This window comes from Dermacentor albipictus, chromosome 2 (assembly GCF_038994185.2).
Source record: "Dermacentor albipictus isolate Rhodes 1998 colony chromosome 2, USDA_Dalb.pri_finalv2, whole genome shotgun sequence".
In the NCBI taxonomy this organism is placed as follows: domain Eukaryota; kingdom Metazoa; phylum Arthropoda; class Arachnida; order Ixodida; family Ixodidae; genus Dermacentor; species Dermacentor albipictus.
This window is the reverse complement of record NC_091822.1, coordinates 66,943,957-66,966,208: the sequence shown is the minus strand read 5'-3', so window position 1 is coordinate 66,966,208 and position 22,252 is coordinate 66,943,957. Positions and strand designations below refer to the sequence as shown.

Here is a 22,252-nt window from a genome sequence, read left to right as displayed (position 1 = left end):
ATAGTGGATAAACTTTTTTTTTCCATAAAGGAAACATAATGTATTTTTATAACATTAAATTCCACAAAGAAGTGGATGGGACGATGGCAGCTGCGGTAGTGTTTTTGGTTAGAATGATGCTCCGGGCATCCAGCAACTGTGGCTTTGGATTCCACCCCCGAAAAAGCTGTCTTTTCTGACACTGTCAACGCCTTCGTTAACCCCTTCCAAGTGCCAATTACATCTGTTGATTAACACCTTACTTTTACCGCATTTCTCGCATATTCAGAGCTATAATAAGCGTACAGCCGCAGAATGGACTAAGAATTTTTACTTCTTTAGCGAGTTTTGTCAAGTTTACAGAATGCGGACTCCATGCGAAAACCTCGCTGCAGGAACACCGGATGTGAAAATATCAACTATTTCATACATAGCAGGCTTAAGTAGCACCTACCCAGCCAATTGAAAATTATGCCTCGTGCAACACACTGTGAGAAACGAGAGAAGTGAACACACTACATACAATGACATGTTCAGACCAAGCAAGGACACCCTGCCCACTCACTGTACTAAAGCGTTCAGCCTAAATTATTCAAATTTGAAGCGCAATTCCAATCAGAAGTGTTTAATGATGTTTGCGACACATGTTAAATATGATTACTTTCATCAATGCTTTTTCTGTTGATACGCTACATACTGTCGGACGCAACTGTGTACACAGCACCGTAAAGTGTTAAATATGACAATTTACAATCCGTTTTCAAACAGTGAAGACTGTTTACTACCCGTACACCTTCTGTGGCATCAGTGTCTGTCACTTTTCTATCTCACAACCATGCATAGTGGCAAACGACATTGCAAGTGTTAAAAAGGGTCGACTATTGTAACAAATGCACAGTGCTCAAGATAAGCTTGCATATAACATCACAGGGCATTTTCTCTGGTTTGGTTGATGAATTTTACTTTATTTAATTAGCGGCAACAAAAGCATTAGTCATATCTTTCAACAATTATTTAGATAGCTAAAGGGTCCCTGAAATGGTTTGGGCAAATTTTGAACATGCGTAGAGTACAGCTAAAGTTAATCACTCACACCACAATTTATGTGAAACGTCTCATAATAAAAGAGCTACGAACGATTACAAGCTACCCTCCTCCGTAGTCATGCGTATTCTTCTCAACTCACTCGCCGAATGATCGGGGCTAAGCTCCGCCTTCATTTGCGCTTCCACTCATCCCGTGAAAAACACGCAAGGGTACACGGCCAGGCCCTGTCCCCTTGCGCTTGCGTTTACTCTAATACCGGACTCGCTATTGCGTTAGTTATCTTCCGGTGTAAAAAGACGGCCACAAACGTGCAAATCCTGGTGCTGATCTGATAGCGGCAGTCCGATCCGCTGCAGCCAGTTTGCTCGTCTGGTGCCTTGCAGAGGGACACGATGTCGCAGCTTGACATATTGCCAGTCGCTACGTTTGCAGTCCACAACGCAACAAAGTTGAATCATAGTGCTTGCGAAAAGACTGGGACTGACTCTGACTGCGGAGCTCCCGTCACAAGCATACGACGCTTGCTGTGTGCTGGAAGTTATTAAATGTAGGGAGAAATTGTTCTTGTGCATTTTCTTTCTGTTACATTCTTTTTATAGAACCAGATTAACTAACATTCCAACTATTACAAACATCATTTGTTTACCGTAAAGGTGGAAAAATTATAGATGACATGCCCTGAGCAGCCAATCCGATAGCTCGCCCACATGACATCAATTGAGTGATTTACGTCATATGGGTAGGGCTGGCTGAAAATTCCGCCGAGCAGTGTGCTGCGATCAGCAGCGATGTGCATTTTTAAAACCTTATAATAAATTACACGCTTTACGCAGAGCACTTAGATGTGTCAATTAATGATCAGAAGGTCCTGCTGTAACGACTCGGTATGTTTGTAGAAAATCGACAAAATCATTTCAGGGTCCGTTTAAAAATCAATCGTCCAGCCTTACAAGGAACACATACAGCTGTAACTTTATGCTAAAATTGAGTGTCAAGCTGTTTTGTGGGGTCAGGTTCCTGCCTAATCATCCTAATGTCCTAATCGTTGCACTATGGCCACATAAATAATATTTATGAGCACCAAAAGATGTTAGCTATTCAGTCTTTGAACCCTACATAGTGGTATAAAAAATGCAAGCTGAACTGAAATTTCACACTGAAACCGCATTTGTCATGGATCAGCTGCAATGGTTGTGCTAGGTTGCAGGTTTTACTGCAGCCCGCAATGTTCACATTTTAATTAAGGCAGAATGGACAGGCATGACTGTGTAGTTATATATTTAAGTTTGTGTTAAGTAACCCCCGTGGATGACAGTTGTTCAAGGCTGATTTACTGCAGCTATTCTCATAGCCATTGGGTTGCATGGCGATGTTACACCCTATCGATCCACTTAACTGCAAGCTGCAAAATTAACCAGGAACAAAGAGAACCACTGTGTACTCTGCGGCTTGCAGGGCACCAGGAGGAACTACACCTGGCTTATTGGTACATGAAGGCAATGCAAACAAACTATATCAACAATAACTAAAGCTGCTGGCTGCAATAGGAGCAGTCGTATAGGCAAAATAAATGCCAATGACTTCACTAAGGAAGCTTTTAATCCCACATTGTTGTTACCACAGCCAAATGTTAAAAAAAAAATTATGGGGTTTTACGTGCCAAAACCACTTTCTGATTATGAGGCACGCCGTAGTGGAGGACTCCGGAAATTTCGACCACCTGGGGTTCTTTAACGTGCACCTAAAGCTAAGTACACGGGTGTTTTCGCATTTCGTCCCCATCGAAATGCGGCCGCCGTGGCTGGGATTCGATCCCGCGACCTCGTGCTCAGCAGCCTAACACCATAGCCACTGAGCAACCGCGGCGGGTACAGCCAAATGTAATGGAACAAATTGGAAGTTATAGGCTGTTTGGGGTGCCCTTAATTATAATAACCCACAGGCAGTGAAAGTGGCTTCGAATTATGTAGGTGTGATGCATTTCTAATGCATTAATAATCGCTCTGGGTTTTTTTATTGCCTGATGTGGCATAAGCAGTGCTTTATACATGCGAGGTTGAAATCCCAAGAACTATCCTTCACGTGTTGATTAGGAGCAAAGCAGTTTCTTACCTGCAAGAGCACCTCTCTCCGACTTGGACAGAAAAACATGGCACAAGTCAAAGTCGTGGCCCCTGTGCTTGCGTTGGAACGTCACACTAACTCCTGTCTTGGCTTCGGCGACAGTCATTGTTGCAAAACATATCTTTCCACATTTGATGCTTCCAGCCCGCTTCCTCTTCCGCCTTACTACAGCTGAAGAAAAGAATATATATGTAATAGCCAGGTGGTTAATTCTCACTTATGCACTTGATTTCAGGTGAATGCTTCGTTAGCAAAATACCAGTAAAGACAAGAATATCTGTTTGTAGTAAATTTAGTGAAAACCTCAGTAAGTCTGTAAGTGTTACTGTTCTCATTGAGCCTCTTGAATGAGAAGGCCTTGGAATACGTCCACCAGGGCACGTATACAATGCATTTCTGTCCTATTCATTTTTCTTATGCCCCTCCATTCACTAGGGCTGCATCCCACGTAAGTTATTACTGGTGTTTGCCTCTTGAAAACATTAAATTGTAAGAGTAAAGCAGAATCAAACAATTCAGATCTTATAGTATACTGGCTTTGGACTTCGTCAATTTTTGAGACCCGGCCTGTTACAAATACTATGCATAGTTAACATGGGGAAGTAGCGACATGCAGCACGAGCAGGCAGACAAAGCAAGCAGTACTCTTAGAAACAAACCTTATATGGGCAAACTTATGCCTTCAAAAGAAACAATAAGCTTTGCTACAGTGATGAACCTGGTCAACGGCTGTCCTTTACAGTTATACGGCTTGCAGCTGACCCTTGGTTCTATAGCATCGTCTTTAATTATTTATTAGTTGCCAGTAACCATGCGTTACAAAAACACATTGCAATCATTGGTGGGAGCCAGCAATACCAGCCACTTCTGCAATGTCTCTGTAGCCCTCCTTAAATTCCTTCATGTCTTTATACGAAGCACACGGAGTCCCTCCAACTGCTTTTATGCAAAAGGAGCGGAATATAGCTATAAAATGAAGGCGCATTACGCATAACTATTTTCCTGTCTTCCTTGGAAAGAATAAACGTAAGCATTGCCTGGAATTTCGCATAGGAAAATTTACTTCTTTAGTGCCAAGTACTTCAATGTCCCTGCTGTCCTATTCCAAAAGGGCATCAGCATGCATTTATTACTTCTTTTCTTGCCACTGTAGCTTGCTGACACTATTTGTCATAATTTTCACCTGTAATACAGTACTACAAGAAAATTCTGTGATCCTTTTAAAAGCTCAACTGTTGGCACAGATGGAGGAGAGTGGCTTTTATCAAGGTGTATTGATGCCGCAGGGGTTCTGCAGCCTCGTGTATACCTTGAACACGTCTTTAAGCGTGCCTTACAGGTTCCTAAAGCGCCTTGAATTCATCAACAGCCTTTGCCTTGATGCCAAAAAATGAAAACTTTAAAGACATTTTTGCAACACTAGGTCTTCGAAGGATGTGTGCAAAGGCATTAGCAGATCTCTCGTTGTGATCATTACCAGGATAGTGATTTAGGCAAGTTGTTCTAAGTACGCAGCGAGAATACAGCACAAAGCACCAACGTATGGGCAGATGGACGTGTGGTTAATGAAAATAGAAACACGAACACCGAAAACCAATTGAACTTTATTGATCAAAGAATGTATATATAGGAACATGGGACTTAACAGTGTTATCAGACACAGTATTACAGACAGCAATACTCGAAGGTCAATAAAACAGCAGAAACCTTTTGAAAAGACCAGGGATGGGACTGCCGAATGTCATTTTGAAGCAATTACTGTAGCAAGTAAAATTGCGCTTTGGAGCAGTTTGGAGCAGACTAAATTGTATTTTGGAGCAGCTTGGAGCAGAGTGAATTCGGAGCAATTTAGAGCAGATGAAATTTCATATTAAAGCAGTTTGGTGCAGGCCAATCTTAATTTTGGTAGAATAATGGAATATGGCAGGACATTTCGAAACCAGGATGGAACATGGAATAAGCCAACACCAGCGCTGTACTGAAACTCTCTTAAGCAACATCTTAAGCTAAATTTTAAAGCAGATTACCCCGATACTAAAACGGTCTAGCGCATGCAGAGTTTGGTAATACAGTCGAACCCACTTAAAACAATACTGGTTTCAACAATATATCGGTTATAACAATGAAAGGCTGCTGCATCGTCGACTTTTGCATGTTTTCCATCGTGAAATAACCTGCTTACTACAATGCCCTGGTGCCGCATTATCGGTTATAACGATGAAGTCTGGCTGCTGGGTGTCCAAGCCGAAAAGTAGCAAAATGCAAAATCCTTGAAAAGAAAAAAATAAAACGAGCAATTCGAGCCGTGGTACAATGGGCCGCTGCTCCAACAGCCGCTGCGCACTCGTTTTCCAGCCATATCCGCACGGTTCTCTCCCGTCGCCCTTCCACCCCTCCGAACACGAATGCGCTGCACCCATAGCTCTACACCGCCCCACCCTCCAAAACACAAATGGACCCCGCCAACTGCGCCGCAAGCAGATTGCTCGCATGTTGCTCGCTGGCTCCTTATTCAGTGCAGTTTGGCAGTTCTCAAACAGCTTAATCACTCACATTCATTTTTTTTGGTTGGGTCGAAGTCGTTCCTGGGCATGCAGTTTCTTAACTTCGCCTGACTCGCCGCCAAAACAGAAGATGGCTTGTCCGCCCACTGATCATTGGCAATGCACGACGTTGCCGGTGAAAAGAAAGCGCACGGCTGTAGATTTGGAAACCAAGTGCTTCTAAATGATAAGACGATCATCGTGAACGTGCTTGCATCGAATAGCGACGGCAGCGATGACACGGTAGGGCAGGCTGCCTCAACATTCTTCTCACAGGAGGCCCGGCATGATTCAGTCCCTCCCACACCCCTCCGAGGCTTAGTTTTGAAGAGGAACCTTCCACTGCACTACGTGAAGCACTTGGATGCCTTGGAGAAGGATGTCGGCAATTTTCATGGAAAACGCATGGCTGACTGACATAGGCCTTTCTCGTACAAGCCAGCGCATGGTGAGATGCTTGTGGCGATCTCTCCTCAGCATTTCTTCTGGATTTCTCAAGCTGACAGGGTGCCGCGGTAGCCTTTTTGCAATTTTTAAACGGCCCCTTTCCGGGCCACCAAAGCAATGCCTCGGCAGTACTTGCATATCACTTGCCACCTGTGACACCTCTTTGCAGTTGTTATAGCAGTGCCATTCTTTAACGCCAACAGCCGCAGCTTGTTACGCGCAACTGGAGCACCTAGGAACCAGTTAAACCAGTGAACACAATCTGCAGCCAGGCAGAGGAAGGTGGTGGTGAGGAGCACTGGCCTCCCTGCCTATATAGTTTTCTCATATCAGCTCTGCCATCCCCCTGGTTATAACCATTATTAGTTATAACAATAGAATTTTCCTGGCCTTTGAATATTGTTATAAGTGGGTTCGGATGTAGTACCTGTAGATTTTTAATTAGTCACAGCAATGACAAAAATTATGTTACATCGGAGTTTCGGTTTCGAGACCGAAACTTGCTCGCCCTCAGGGGGCACTGTGATAGCGACATTATGCCTATTTAAGGAGCCGCGCTTCAATAAATTCTCTCTCAGCCTTGGTCCTTGTCTGCGTCTTTCTTTAGGCCGCCGTCCCGGCGTGCCCAACCTGCCCGGCATGGTGTTCTTGGCGGCCACGCCAAAGTAATATTGGTGACGAGATGAAAAGGACTTTTACTGCTGTGGGCACTATTTCCAAGCCTTACCGCTGCTACAATACTGCTACTTCTCATTATACTTTTTTGGTGGATGCCAGGGACTTTGCTCCTACTGAAACGCATCCCTGTTTTACCTCTACTACTGCTGCCGTGATGCATCCAAGTTGCTGCCCATGCTGCTTTTGAAGAATCCCCTCTTGCACACTACTGCAACGACTTACATTAAGGACTTCAGGCACTACTATGGAAAGCATCCCTACATCCTGCGACCACTTCTTCGGACTTAGAACGGCTCAGACGCTACCCGGAAACCCTACTTCAAACGTTTCTGCTGCAACGCGTCCACTATGTTCACGGACCCCAGGTATGCCACGTCTGCTATGACGCTACTGCTGATACCTGAGCGTGTCCTTTCTACTACTGCTTCGGCCACGGACACTGAGCGCTACAGCGCATTTCATCAATGCTGACGTGAACTTAGACGCTGCCAAGGCACAGACCGCTCCAACTACTGAGGCCTAGGACATTGCAGTCTTACTTGCGCTCCAGAGCCCTCCTAGCCAAGCGACAGCCCAGTTCGACCTACAACCATACTTTGTGGAATTTCACCGCCGCCTTTCTTGCAGACGTGGGGTCCCCCGTCTACGTCTGCAACTCTCTTTAGGCCGACGTCCCGGCGTGCCCAACATGCCCAGCGTGGCGTTCTTGGTGACCACGCCGACATAACAATATGCATGCCACAATAGTGAGTACAAAATTGCGTAAAGTAGCCACAGACATTTTTTTATAAATACACTTTTATTTAATGTCTCGACAGTGTAGATGAAGTGCCTGGAAATGCACTTCACGAACACACAGTACGAAGAAACCAGAGTTATGAAATACTGTGGGTTATTGAAAGCCATTTCAGCATAATAGAAGTAGTTTCGCTTTGCCACAAGCCAATCAGAATGCGTGGTGGTAGAAGTGTGTTCAGTAGCTATGGCGTACAAGAATATTGAAGATTGGGTTGAGCAGCAGCACGGCACCCGCTTTCCAACAAAGCCGAAAATATTGGTGGCACTGCAATCACACTATATATTTCGTGCCGTCGTTCATGATGGTAGCGAAAAATTTTCTCCAATTATGGGGTCCAATCGACACAGACCCAGAGAGCCACAATTGACCCTGGGCTGGTACAACATAAAACTGTTCCAATCTGTTTTACAGCGAAGCCGTATATGGCTAGAGTTATATGTATTTTTCGTGTTGGTGCATGAACAATAAAAACGTGAGCATGAGCCAATCTCACAGATAGTGCAATATTGGGCTGACCGATGGCCGAGGTGAAGCACGTTTCAAACATTCCGTCCCTAATCATCATCATCATCATTAGCCTATTTTATCTCCACCGCAAGACAAAGGCCTCTCCCTGTGATCTCCAATTACGCCTGTCCTGTGCCCCGATTCTAACTAGCACCTGCAAATTTCCTCATTTCATCGCCCCACCTGGTCTTCTGCCATCCTCGACTGTGCTTCACTTCTCTTGGCATCCACTCTGTAACTCTAAAGGTCCACCAGTTATCTAACCCACGCATTACATGACCTGCACAGCTCCATATCTTTCTCTTAATGTGGATTAGAATATCAGCTATACCCATTTTCTCTCTGGTCCACACCGCTCTCTTCCCGTCTCTTAACGCTACACCTAAAATTCTTCGAGCCATTGCTCTTTGCGCGGTCCTGAACTTGTTCTCGAGCTTCTTTGTCAGTCTCCAAGTTTCTACCCCATATCTTAGCACTGGTAGAATGCACTAATTGTACACTTTTCTTTTTAATGATAATGGTAAGATTCCAGTAAGGATCTGAAAATGTTTGCCGCATGCACTCCAACCCATTTTTATTCTTCTGTAAACTTCCTTCTCCTGATCTGTGTCCCCTGTGAGTAATTGACCTAGGTAAACGTACTCCTTCACAGACTCTAGACACTGACAGGCAATCCTGAATTCTTGTCCCCTTGCCAAGCTATTGATCATTATCTTTGCCTTCTGCATATTAATCTTCAACCCCACTCTTACACTTTCTCTGTTGAGGTCCTCAATCATAATAATAAACATTCACTGACGATTACTATACTTGTTAATGCAAAATTTGAGTGCAGCTCTATATGTGTTTTCATTGTGCGTGTGAATATTTTGTAGTATGATTATACAGATACATTGGTTATATTAGGAACACAAAGCACATTGGTTATATTAGGAACACAAAGCTGTGAGTAGCATAGCTGGCGCGGAAGATTTGTACCGTGTGCAAGATAGCGAACATAGTGAAGTGTGGTGCGACTGCCTCGCTAATCGGAAGATTGCAAAAGGCAGCTCATCAGCACAATCCACAGCAGCTGCAGCAGACAGACCTCCGCTCATGCAGCACTTTGTTTCCATGCAGACGATGTGCGTTACTCTGGCGCCATATCGTAGCTATCGTCGCCGCACAGCGTGTCTTGCGGGGCACTACTCTTCTCATGCTTTCGTTCCACCAACAACAAGAGCGGCCCTTTGTCATGGCAAAATTGTGCCACCAGTGTCAGTGGCGACAACACCCAAGGGATCATCACATGGAGCCTTACTCATAGCTGCGCACCATTGGCCCCTGAAGGAGCAGTGATCGCTGTCACACCTGCTTGTACCGCGGACTGACCTTATCAGCTAACGCTGTGGACAAGTGCAGCCCTCCCCAATTCACACCGCCTTGGCCCCCATCGGAAGCGATGAGATCACCCACACAGCCGCAGATGCCATGGGCGCCAGCAATTCAGCACATGCGCAAGCCATTTCCTCTCCACTCCCCCTGCACGTTCACTTCCATCTTTCACTGCGCTCATTCACTCGGTCACGAGGTACGACACTGCGGCATGCCGATGTTCAATGCAGGAACAGGCACCTAGGAGCTGCGGTCTAATAGTAAATAATAATAACAAATGAAATATATAAATCAAGATGCATTGTGTTAAGCTGATGGTATACTGGAATCATATGGAAACAGCACATGAACTCACGAGCAGTAGCGCTGCCATATATGCAAAGGACGAAATGTACATACAACCAGACACTCGACTCACACGGGGACAATGCCACCGACTGTGGGGATGTCTGTACCGTACAATCGAAAGACGGAATTGTGATAGCCACTGCGTATACATCTCCAGACACACCCAAGAGTGGTATCGAGAAGTTCAAGAACCACGCACTTTGCGTACGTTAGCTGTGTTGACACCACCCCTGTGATCATCGTTGGAGACTTCTATGTGGACATTTCAAAATTAGACAAGAAATGATTCCCTCAGTTTCTGCTACAAGAGTTCATTTTAAGTGCCACACCAATACAAGTCACTCAACTACTCAACAACGGTGGTGTGCAGATTTAACTTTGGCCAAGAATCTGTCTAAGGTGGTAGTCGAACCAAAGCTATCGTCACTACCATTACCGAATGATGAAAATAAATGTGCATACCCTTGCCTAACCTTGTGTGATAAGCTACAGCTTTGCTTGTCATCCACCTTCACAGAGCGGAATGGCTCAATTTTTTATTCCAAATGCACCATTAGCCCTTTGCGATAGGTCAAAATGGCTCAGGCCTCGTCCACAGGAGCACAAAAACAGATTGCAACAGTTTTACATTATATCGGCCTGTGGGACAGAGATACCGGCCCGCTGACCCTGCTGCAGTGTGCGCCTCCCTAACATCTAGTTTACTCGCGGCACCCTCACTCTACTTTTCATTGTTCTTCGCCTCAGCTAGTGAGTGCCGCGCCGCTCAGCCCACTCCACTTTATTCTAGTACGCTCTAAACACAGCCACTGCCCTGGCTGTCCCAACAGCAGCGACAACAGCCGGGAGCAGACGCACGCGCGCCGGCCACTTGCCAGCGCGTGTGTCCAGTGTTGTAATGTCCAGCGTTATAAGCACGAAAATTACAAGCAACTGTACGACAGGCACCTTTGCGCGGTGTGCGGAATGTGACTGGTGCACTCTTTTTCGGGCAACGAATTCGCTCGCTGTTCACAGGCACTGCTGGAGCACACATGCCGAAGCCGTTCAGGCGCAGCATGGCATGATTTCAGGCAAGTTTCTGCATTTGGTGCAGGAATTTGCATTTGTATCAGAACGGCGCAATTGGCACAGGAGTCCCATCCCTGAAAGACATCTCAGAAAAATTTCATAGCCCAGAAGATAGCAAATTAAAAGGACACACAGATTAAAAAGAGCATTCTGCTTTTCAAGTAAGATCACCCGAGGTTTGACTTGCACAACCGTCCCCATATCTTTTTTTCATTATTATTTAGAAGGCCTCGCAGACCTAAGACCTGTCTTCCCGCACCTTAGCGCTTTGTGTTGCATTCACATTGTGGTCATTACCACAGCCAGTGCATACATCATTTCCTGTGTGCACTACTTTTCATACCCAACCAACTGACCTCCCCCTCCACCCTTCCCCTCCCACACCCTCAGACGCCTGCATATGCATTTGCATACTTTGCAATAAGCAGAAGCAGTTGCTAAGAAAAGGTACTATCTTGCTTTAAAACCATCATTTAAGTGATGTGGTCAAGATCTGCATCAAGCCCACACTCATACACACACACACACATGTACGGCCAACTATCCAGGTGGCCAGTTGTGATGTTAAGGCAGCACTTGGGAATGCTTGTGAGGGACTATCATGGATTGCTGGTGGTAGCAGATCTCCAACAGAGGAACCACAATACCGGTGACAGTAAGCAGAAAGAAAACATAAGCAAACACACTTGTGGCAATATGTAGCATTACCTTTGTGGCTTCGGACACGTGAAGTGGATTGTTTAAAGAGGTTTTATAGAGTCAAACTAAAGGAGTCAAGGGGGAAACAATAGTTTTCCAATATGGCTGGCAACAGTGCTAAAGATATGGACGAAGGTAAGGCACATATATGAAGACACATTGTACTGACTGAGCCTTCCGAACAAGAAAATGACGTCTGATAACGCGACCACACATTTTTGGCTCAAACTGCTCAGGAAGCGCAACGTTTGACATATGCCTTAGCTTTGTCCATGTCCTTAGCACTGTTCCCACCTGTGAATATGAACACCCAATTATACAATGTTTTCATGTTATTAGGCTTCATTGTTTTTATTGCTCTGTTGGATAGCTGTCAGCACAGGAATTACACTATGGAGCCTCTATTGCTATAGAGTGCAGCAAATGATTATGTTATCTTTCAATGCGACCGTTTCAAAATGCATGCCAAGAGCTACAACAGAAAAAAGACTCATCATGTCATCAAAACTTGTGGTGGTTGGTCTCATGGGACCAGATAACATTGGCATGTATGCATACACTATGGCTGTGCCGTGGTTCCTTCAGCAGTTGACAGGACAAGAAGTACCCCCTGTAGTTTTAAGCAAAGCGCAAAAGTGAAGGGACCGATTTAGCAGCTTTTGGCAACACAGTCATTGTATGGCCTTTTAAACACCACATCGGGCTTTCCGGCAGGCTCTTAAGTTGCTTGTGATATTGCATGACCAGCACCTTCGCTTTTGGTGACGTGCTGTCTCCTCTTTCTTGTCTAAAGCCACTGTGCGCTTGATGCGCATTTTGAATAGGTCAATTAGCAGGTGCTGTAGTTAAGAAGTTAAGGTTAGTTGCGGTACTCTCGAGAAATTTAGGCTTCGCACTGTAATTATGGAATCAACAGCTAGCTAAAAATGCAATTAATGCAGAACACAACATTTTTCAGGTTGATGATCCTTTAGAAGAACAGATGATCACAACCAACAGATCGAGTTTAGAACACAGTGACTTTTCAGCGACATTACTGTTGTTATTTCGCCTGCCTAAGGATGTTTTCCAAATAAACTTTCACAAAGCAAGTGCTCTACCGTATATATGGCACCATGTTCTGCCACAAGAGGGCAGCGCATGTAATATCACAATTTCATTATTGTGAGCAAATCTTGGACTGCCCAATCTTTCAAGAGTTTCAAAAGATCTTCACAAACAATTTATTTTTCATAAAACTTAATGCAACATTCATAACATCATAGTATGAGCCCAAATTCATAAACATTTCGGAAAATTCAGGACAGTTGGCAGGTACCTTTAAAATTGGTCACAAGTCATGCCCACCTTGATGAACAGTCAGGTGTCCTTCAGTACCCTTTTCGAAAGTAAAGTTTCACCACCACCATCGAATTACCTTGACAGCTTATACCTTGTGTTTGATCACTGGGAGCTCTTTAAGACAAACGTCCAGCATTACTAGTGGCTCACTTCAAACACTAGTTCTACCTTGCTCATCTCGCCACATGCATTTGTAAAATTAATGAATGAACACACAGCAAGCACTTCTATTGGTGGACATGCCACTTTGCATTTGGCAATACCAAGCCACTGCCCACAGTTGCATACAACCTAGAACTAGAACAATGAGCACTTAGACTTGGATATAAATACAGTTAACAATGACCTATGGGCTATGGACCAAGGCCAGATAAACGTAAACAGTTGTATTCATGTTCTATCATTTTCACACCACTCAAACTTCTTCATTCACCGTTACCGTTCAGGTGGTCTGGTGAATGATAAAGAAATAGAATCAGTTACATTATCTTGGCCGAGACGTCCTTGCAGTATGTTTAAGCCTCACTTTAGGCTTAGTTACACATCATCCCCAACTTGGATGAGTATGTTGAGACAAGTGCCCATGTTGAGGCTCATGAGGAGGTGCTGTTGAACCTTCATGGACGAGACATGTAAATACCCCCTAAAAAATGTTTATTTTCTATCTAAAATCTAAATGTGCAAAAGACATTGAGAATAAGCATAATCAAAGAAAACAAATTTTTTCAGTGATCAAAGGAAACACCAGGCCAAAAACTGCAAGTGCATTTCACAACAAGCCATCAACGGCTTTATTTGGAAATAGTGCAGACAGCTGCTGTCATATGTGAGCCACAGGAGTACATTTAATTTGCCTTAAATCGCAAGTGTGGCACCCCCTAGGCCAGAGATCTTGCACTGGCCTGTCTCTTCTGTTTGTGCTTTCAAAAGAATGCTACCTGCATGCCAGACTTCTACCTCATCCTGAATTCTTGCTCAACACCAACCAATGATTCAGAAGAACTTCAGTTTGGCCTAGTTGGTGTTTGCTGCATGTCACATATACGTTCCCTGGCATATAGCCAGGGAACACGAGCAAAAGTTAACAAAAGATGAATTGGCGCACTTGCCTGCGCTCTGCAATGCCTGTCGCTGTGCACCTCTTTTTAAGGAGATAAAGATTCTGGGGAGAAGCCAGGATTAGACTGCACACGAACTGATGGAGGCTTATCACATAAAAAAGAAAGGCCAAAACTGTGTGACACTTCCATTAGGTTGTTTCAATCGGAAATAGATTTTTTTTAATAATTGGTTGCCCTGCTAGGCTGATGAGTGATCTTGTTTGCTGCGTTCTGCGCATGTTCTATTTGTCTATATATGCCCACAGGCTGCCATGAATAAATCAGTTGAAAGTTACTGCCCGTATTGTTTATGTGTTCTCTTCCACTGTCCCCGTACTTATCTGCGTTCGATATGATATGCACCAACCAATGACGTTTGCTGCCTGTGATTCATACTAGCCAAGGATGTTGCCAGAAACTTAGTACTCAATATTGAAACACTGAAGAGAAAAAAAAATTTTATTCTAGTATCCTAGCTGCAGACAGCCATTGCCCTTAAAGGGCTAGAAAAGCCTGTGGGAAGAATTGTACACACAATACTGCACATATATCTTAGCTGCGAGCTTTCCAAATCTCATCAGAGCCAGAGATGCAACTCGGTTGCGGTATGGGAAGTGTGCCGTACCTTGTGAAGCATAACTTCCAGATCGGTGGCAGGTGAAGTATGAAATCTTCGTTCCAATGGAATTCTTCTTTGCACCTGTTGTATGAGCGAAGCGACTGCGAGTGTCCCTCTCCACCTTTTCCTTCCAGGACTTGAAGTCTGAACATGATCATAAAATAAACAAAATAAATGTAATGTGTGTGCAGTGTCGCAGAAATGAAATTAGTATAATGGTAGTCCAAATCTGTTCTGCGGAATATCTTTTGGAACAATTTACAAAAAAGAAACAGTTGAAATGCCCTTAGCAATTCTGCCTGCGTATTGTACATTAAGGCACCGAACAAGTTGTATTCATGTTCTATTATTTTCACACCCCTCGAGCTTCTTCACGTTAACTGTTACCACCCAGGTGGCGTGGTGAGTGATAAAGAAATAGAATCAGTTAAATTATCTTCGCCAATGCATCTTTGAAGTATGGTTTAAAGTATGTAGAGCTATGAAGTTAAAGAGGCCCTGAAACACTTTTTGAAAAGAGTAAAAAAATGTTGCAGATCTGTTAACGATGCTCCTACAAGCATGTGAGCCAGATATTACTGTACTGCATACAGCAAGTAATTCACAATGTCGTGTCTAATAACAGATGCTTGCTCTCGCATCCACAATCCACATGTCGTCATCGAAAGCAGTTGGTGGTCGACCAATGCTATTGGCTATTTTCGTGTTCGCAAGAACAATCTTAGTAATACATAATTGCTCATTCAAGCTAAATAAATGAAAAACATATATATCTGCAATCTCAAAATGACAAAAAAATAATTTCCTCTTTGCACTGCACATAGTTGCGTCTGCTGTACATGGCCTTTGAGATGGCACCAGCGTGCTGAGTAGCAGTCTACTGTGGCCGCCGCGGGATGCCGCATCGAGCCATTTCGCCGCTGCGACACTCAACCTTTTGCCAGAGTTTGCCCTCTTGGCTGCTCTGCTGTGTGGCCTCCAGTGCGAAGAGAGAGAAAGTTGGGTACCAGTGCGACAACTCCACTTACCACTGAACGATCCGAAAAATTTTGTGGCACGAGATCTGTGGGACGACACACTTTAGTAGCGAGGCCATTCTATGATTAGTTAGAAAAGTGTTTCACGGCCCCTTTGAATTCATCATGCGGTGGAACATGGTAGCTGCAATTAACTTAAAGGGTGAAATTTTCAATTTTGTTTATGACGATCAAGCATTCATTCCTGTCAGGGCGAAATTCTAGCACAAAGCACAGTACAAAATTTTAAAAGAAGACACTCTGGTGTGCCATAAAAAACTTAAGGACGTTAGTAACCTGGCACGTGCACCTGCACAATAAAATGCAGTTAACTATAAAATGTTATCATGCGAAAGTAGTGTGCTAAGAACCCAGTGACAGTCAAAAAAAACTTTTTTGAAGTGCTGACAGTCAAGCTGCTTGTTATACATTTTCTAACTACACATTCTATGAGTATAATTTGAAACTTTCACACACAGACTGTGCTGTTGTAAAGACAGTATATATAAGAACTCTAGACTTTCTGTCTTATTTATTGGGGGGTTCATTATGAAATAGAGGCTCTGTGACTATGTGGTTAAGGGATAGCCAACAAGAATATTTTGAGGTAGCAATGAAGTTTCTATATTATTATTATTATTGCCCTCAACCAAGCTAAAAAGTTACTCATGCAAACCTAACTGTCGTTCAATCTGTTAAGATTGCTTAATCTAATATATGGCCCCCTACGCTTTGTTGACTGATGCGATCTTTGCGCGAGGGAGTTTCAAGTTTTCATGTTCTGCAAGAGTTCATGTTATTCAAGTTTACTGGCAGCTGCCACACCTTTATTAGTCGATAAATGGATTTACAAATGTCTCGTTATAGTCAAGTCATGCAATTTGTGCAAGTGAGTATTATACACACACAGCACAAATAAAGTGAATGGATGAATTCATCCCATTCTAAGTACCCAACTTAACAGTGACAGGTCCACAGTGACAGTTGAAAAACAGAGCTCAAGTAGGGCATCCGAATACCAGTTGGCGTGTTACCCCACATTTCTTTCTTTTCCCCCCTTTTTTCGTGACTCCTGTACTGCTGGCACAACTTTGTAGAATGCAGTATCCAGTGGGTGTTTGAAAGAAGGCTTTCAGTAAATATGAAATTGAGTGGGTTGGACATGCAGGAACATTTTTGCCAACCTGTTATTTACGGTTGCGGACGCATATCTTAATAACCTAATTAAATCTCCGATTGACAAGCCCGCTAATTTCCTTTTAATTAGGAACACTGGGGGGTGCAGGTTGTATTTGCAAAAAAAGCCAGTAAGCAAACGATGCCTATTTGACAGAAATTCCACAAGTATACTGGCGGGCAACTTTTGAGGGTGGTTAGTTACAGTTATGTATAGGCAAAATTTATACGTCACAAAGTTTCAGCTTTCAAAAGTGGCGTTTGCCATATTCCTTTGCTTCTATACCTTAGAGTATACGCAGTCTCCAATATAGCCTAGGCACAATAGCAGAACCCTGCCTGTCCACCTTTTTACAAGTGTGGCGAGGTTACCTTCGGTTGCGAATGAGCCCGATCCAGATGGAAATTCTCGACCGCAATTGGCTCCCTCCTGCAACTTGCGCAAAGGAGTCAATCGCGGTTCAGAATTTCGATCCGAATCGGGCATAAGCCTGGGCCACCTTGCGGCTGTATTCGCACGTCAATGTTTAAGCGAATAAATAAGCACCTTACCTGCCATTGTCGGAAAGTGATGCTTCTCGTACGTCGGCTGGAAATGATGCTCGCTAACATGGTGCGACCTGAGTTCGCGTATAGTGTAGAACACACCTTGACACTCGTCGCACTCATACTTCGGCAACTTCTGCTGCGAAATGGGTATCTTGTGCACATTTTGTATGTGCCTCTGCACATTGCGCTTCGACGCGCACCGCTGGTCGCAGTACTGACATGCAAACACCTCAGTTTTCTTCATTCGAGAACGCGAAGAGAAGCGCGCGCTTTTACTAGTGCTGGTGCTCATGCTGAAATGCCGTACAATAAAGAACAAACTTTGGAAATGCGAGCCTAAAGTACGATGCGCGAGAACGCCCCGGTTCGTTCCGGAGAATGCTAGCTATCAGTGTTGGCAGATAGCGCCTACAAAATACCGCCAATAAGCTTGCCTTGTGTGTACCGAGAAAAACCAGATTAGAAAAAGAAAGGCCGAGTTACGGTAGTGTTTTTGATGACATCTTTTGTAGGCATAACTAGTGGGTTTGGTTATCGTCTTTCTCGCGGGGACCTCTGGAAAGTCATACTCAACGCAGTCAGCGTACCTAAGCGTACCACCTTAGCAGCAAAGTGAGCAACCAATCAGCTAAACGCGCCAAAATCAAACTCGGAGAGGCACGCCAGGCAAGGAAATCACCGATTACGATACTTCCTAAAGCGAAATTCGAGCACAGCTCTACATGTGTTTTCATTTCGTGATATCCCAAGCGATAAAATGACCTCGGCCGAAGATCGGGCCGACGCACATAGCCAATTAAAAAGTAGGCGGCCCGATCAAGGTCGTCTGGGTCGGTCCGGGCTTGGTTTTTGCAAGTGGCGAGCCCGTTCGCCTACCACCGGCAATCGGTCGGCCGGCGAGACCGGGGTGCCCGCTGGTTATATCATTGTGGCCGTGTTCGGCCGGCCGCGGCCGACACATGGGCCGGCGACTTCCCCACGACGGCAACAATATGGCTTGTCCGCAGCCAGCGTTATTTTGCCAGCATTCATATACTTAGGTTTTCTTTTATTTCCTTCTTCTGGTGCGCCGTTGGCTTCTTGCTAGGTCACGCTAGAGAAATTGATGGAAGATTGGTGGAAGGAAAGTAGGCAAACGACAAACAACGGAGGCGTACAAAAACGGATGGATGGATGGATGGATGGATGGATGTTATGAGCGTCCCCTTTGGAACGGGGTGGTGGGTTGCGCCACCAAGCCCTTACTATTATACTGCTTAATGTCCTACCTAGTTTAAAAAAGAAAAAGAAAAAAAAAACACGATGAACTCACCCAAAAAATTTTCTGACCCCCTATTGTGAACTTTGCTTTTGTACGTATCCATTCTTTGTTTTGTCGTTTCCCTACTTTTCTTCCACCAATCTTCCAATCACCTCTTACTAATCTATATTACGGGCATGTTTACTTTTCCCCTGCTCTCGCTGAACGCAAGGTACCCAAGGGCTTAAAGGAGGCCAGTGGTGCCTAAATCGACCGCTGGGCAGACGTCTTCACATTCTAATAAAGCATGCTCCATCGTTTCACTTGCTTTACCGCAGCAAGCACATGTTCCTTCTTCCTTCTTATATCTCGCGTTATAGGTGCGTGTTCTACGGCATCCCGATCTCGCTTCGAAAAGTAATGAGCTTCCCTTTGAGTTATCATAAATGGTTTCTTTCCTGATTTCGTTTTTTCCTCTTAGGTATTTACTCCTGGCAGGTTTCTTTTCCACAGCCGCCACCCATGAGAATATTTCAGCCTCTCTGACTTTTCGCTTGACGTTCGTTGTTGCTGTGTTGCTCATCCTACAGGCTCCATATTTGCTGGTAAGCTTCCTACTTCTTTTCCTCCGCTGTGAATAATTTTTTTTTCCTGTACAGATACCTCAACACCCTCCCAGCCCATTTACTTTCTTCCATATGCCTCAGTCGTTCTTCATTATCAATTTTACTGTAGGCTTTCCTCACTTCAAAACCAGTCCAGCCCAAATCACCCTGCACATCTTCATTTGTAGTCCCTGAGCGCCCAATGCCAGGCGTCCCAGTGACCTTTGGTTCCCATGGAGTCCTGATTGCACCCCTGATTTCAAGCAAACAGCCGCAATTCCAAAAGTAAGTCCTGGAACCATTACACCTTTTTACATACCCCGAAGCACCTCGTACCAATTCTATCCCCATAGCGCTCTGTGCTCCATTATGGCTGCATTTCTCTTCCCCTTTACTGTTATTGTTTTTTTTTCCTGTGTATACATATATCTATTGCCTTCCTTTATCCATATACTAAGGTATCTATATTTCTTTTCCTCAAGGTATTTCCTGGCCCTGTATTGTCACTGTCTATTCACCGTTTTCATTGAATACCATAACACCTGATTTTCTAACACTAAATTTCAAACCTAAATTCTCGCCTTCTTGTCCACGGATATTAGCCAGACGTTGCGAATCACTTTGCTTGTTAGCTAGCAACACAATGTCGTCCTCATAAAATAAACCTGGAAGCTGCTGCTCTACTACTGTACCCGCCTGTTTATATGAGAGATTAAACCTGATATTAGTTCCTTCGAGCGCCCTCTCCATCCTCACCATCTACATCATAAACAGCAGTGGGGATAAAGGGCACCCCTGCCTCAGTCCCTTGTTAATATGAACTTTCTCCTCGCTCCTCATCCCTTCCCATTCAATGCAAACGGTGTTTTCTAGGTAAATCTCTCTCAAACGCTGTAGAAAATCGTCACCTAAGCCTTCCCCTTCCAGGATACCCCACAAAATGTTGCGGTCTACGTTGTGAAACGCTACTGTAATGTCTAAAAAGGCGACGTATAACGGCCTGCTTTCTACACTTGATATTTCAATACACTGAGTAAAAACAAATAGGCTATCATCCAAACGCCCACCTATTCTGAAGCCATTCTGAGGTTCTGCCAAAATGCCATTATTATCTGCCCATGCTTACAGCTTAAATTTGATTGCCTGCATTGCTAGCCTGTATATTACCGATGTAATGGTCAACGATCTAAACGAGTGAATTCTATCTTTCTCTCCCTTACCTTTATAAATTAAATTCATTCTACACTGTCGCCAACTGTCTGGTATTAGTCGTGCTTTTAAATTTTTTTCCGACTGCTTTCACCAGTTTCATACTTTTTGGTCCTAGTTCATTATTCAGCATAACGGGAACCTCGTTCTAGCCCTGTGGCTATGCGCTTAGGAATTTTCTCCTCGGCTTTCTTTCGGTTTAAATTTGTCAGCACCAGCTCCTTTTCCATCTGGTTATCTTTCATGTTCTTTTTTCCTTCAAATACAACTTCGTCATTGCCTTGGAAAGATTCGGCTGTTATTTTTCGGATGTAATTTAATACCGCTTCCTCTTCCAGTTTGTTTCCATCTTCGTCTATAGGATATATTTTTGTATTGTTGTTGACTTCCTGCCTAGTAATCTTATGTGGTTCCAAAATATTCTAGGTGCGGCTTTCTTTTTCTCACGTATTTCTCACAACCAACGTTCACTTTCACCTGTTAATTTTGCTTGCACCAGTATTTGAACCAACGACTTTTTCTCCCGGTATATTTCGCATTTACTGGTTACTTCATCCTGCGGTAACTGAGCCTTCTTTGCCTGCCTGTGCTCTCGAGATGCTTTCTGTCGTTCAGCGATCGCTTCTCGTATCTCCCTGTTCCACCAGATTTTCAGTTTCTTTTTCCCGTTCCAACGAACATGTTTCTCTTTCCGTATTTCTGTCGTTATTACACTTAGAAGCTCACTATATTCCCACTCTTTACTTGGCCATTTGCCAAGTTCTTCCTCGACTCTAGTGACTATATTCGTTATTTGTTCATCGTTCAATTCGGACTGGCCATTTTGCACTCCTTGCTCTCTTTCCCAACTACATATCCCATTTTCAAGATGATGCGTTTATGGTCACCCCCAGTGCTGCTATACCCTTCCTCGTCAATGACCATTTCTCTCAACTTATGATGAATTCCTTCTGTCGTCAGACAGTAATCAATGGTGACTATTCCTCCGACTATTCCTAAAACTTTCTCGTCTCAATCTTAACGAACATGTTTTTAATTGGATATGCAGCTTTCTCACTAATCGGCAGCAGTTTGTCTTTGCTAATAAATGTTCATCTTCTTATTCCTCTGTTATATCTGAGGTACCTCAGGGCACCGTCTTGGGCCCCCTTCTCTTTCTCATATATATTAATGATTTGCCTGCTAACATATGTTCTACCATCCGCATATTCGCTGATGACTGCGTTATCTACCGGCCTATTACTAACACCGATGACATTTTGTTTCTTCAGTCTGACATTCAGCACGTACTAACCTGGTGCAATTCATGGCTAATGTCCTTAAATGTGAAAAAAAACATCTCTGCTATCATTCCACCGACGTCACTCACAACCATCTTCAAAATACCTAATTGGGAATGAAGAAATCGCTTCAGTATCAACTTATAAGTATTTAGGCATCCATTTGACATCTGATCTAAATTGGTCTTTTCATATTTCACAGATTACTAACGAGGCAAATCGCGTCCTTGGTTACTTTCGACGAACCCAGCGACTAGCACCCCCATCAGTGAAATCCCTTGCTTACTTAACACTTATCCGCCCCAAATTAGAGTATGCATGCGCGATCTGGGACCCTCATCAAAATAACCTTTCCATTACTCTTGAATCCGTACAAAATCGCTCAGCTCGTTTCATTTTCTCCGCCTATTCCTACCATGTAAGTGTAACTGAACTAAAACGTAATGCTCATCTCACAACTTTAGCTAACCGCCGAAAAATTTCCAGATTGTGTCTGTTTCA

The 22,252-nt window shown here is 44.0% G+C and overlaps 1 protein-coding gene across 2 annotated transcripts in view; it reads right to left on the bottom strand.

Moving 5' to 3' along the window:
• The window catches only part of LOC135903204 (uncharacterized), a 44,132-nt gene extending 26,185 nt beyond the window's left edge, over window positions 1-17,947 (bottom strand). For both annotated transcript variants that reach the window (XM_065433612.2, XM_065433611.2), the window contains exons 1-3: window positions 17,421-17,947; window positions 14,683-14,820; window positions 3,139-3,321 (exon numbers count right to left, since the gene is read on the bottom strand). In XM_065433612.2, the coding sequence (XP_065289684.1) occupies window positions 3,139-3,321; window positions 14,683-14,820; window positions 17,421-17,709 (610 nt within the window). In that variant the 5' untranslated portion in view covers window positions 17,710-17,947. The remainder of the gene's footprint in view (window positions 1-3,138; window positions 3,322-14,682; window positions 14,821-17,420) is intronic.
• Between the last annotated feature and the right edge of the window lie 4,305 nt (window positions 17,948-22,252).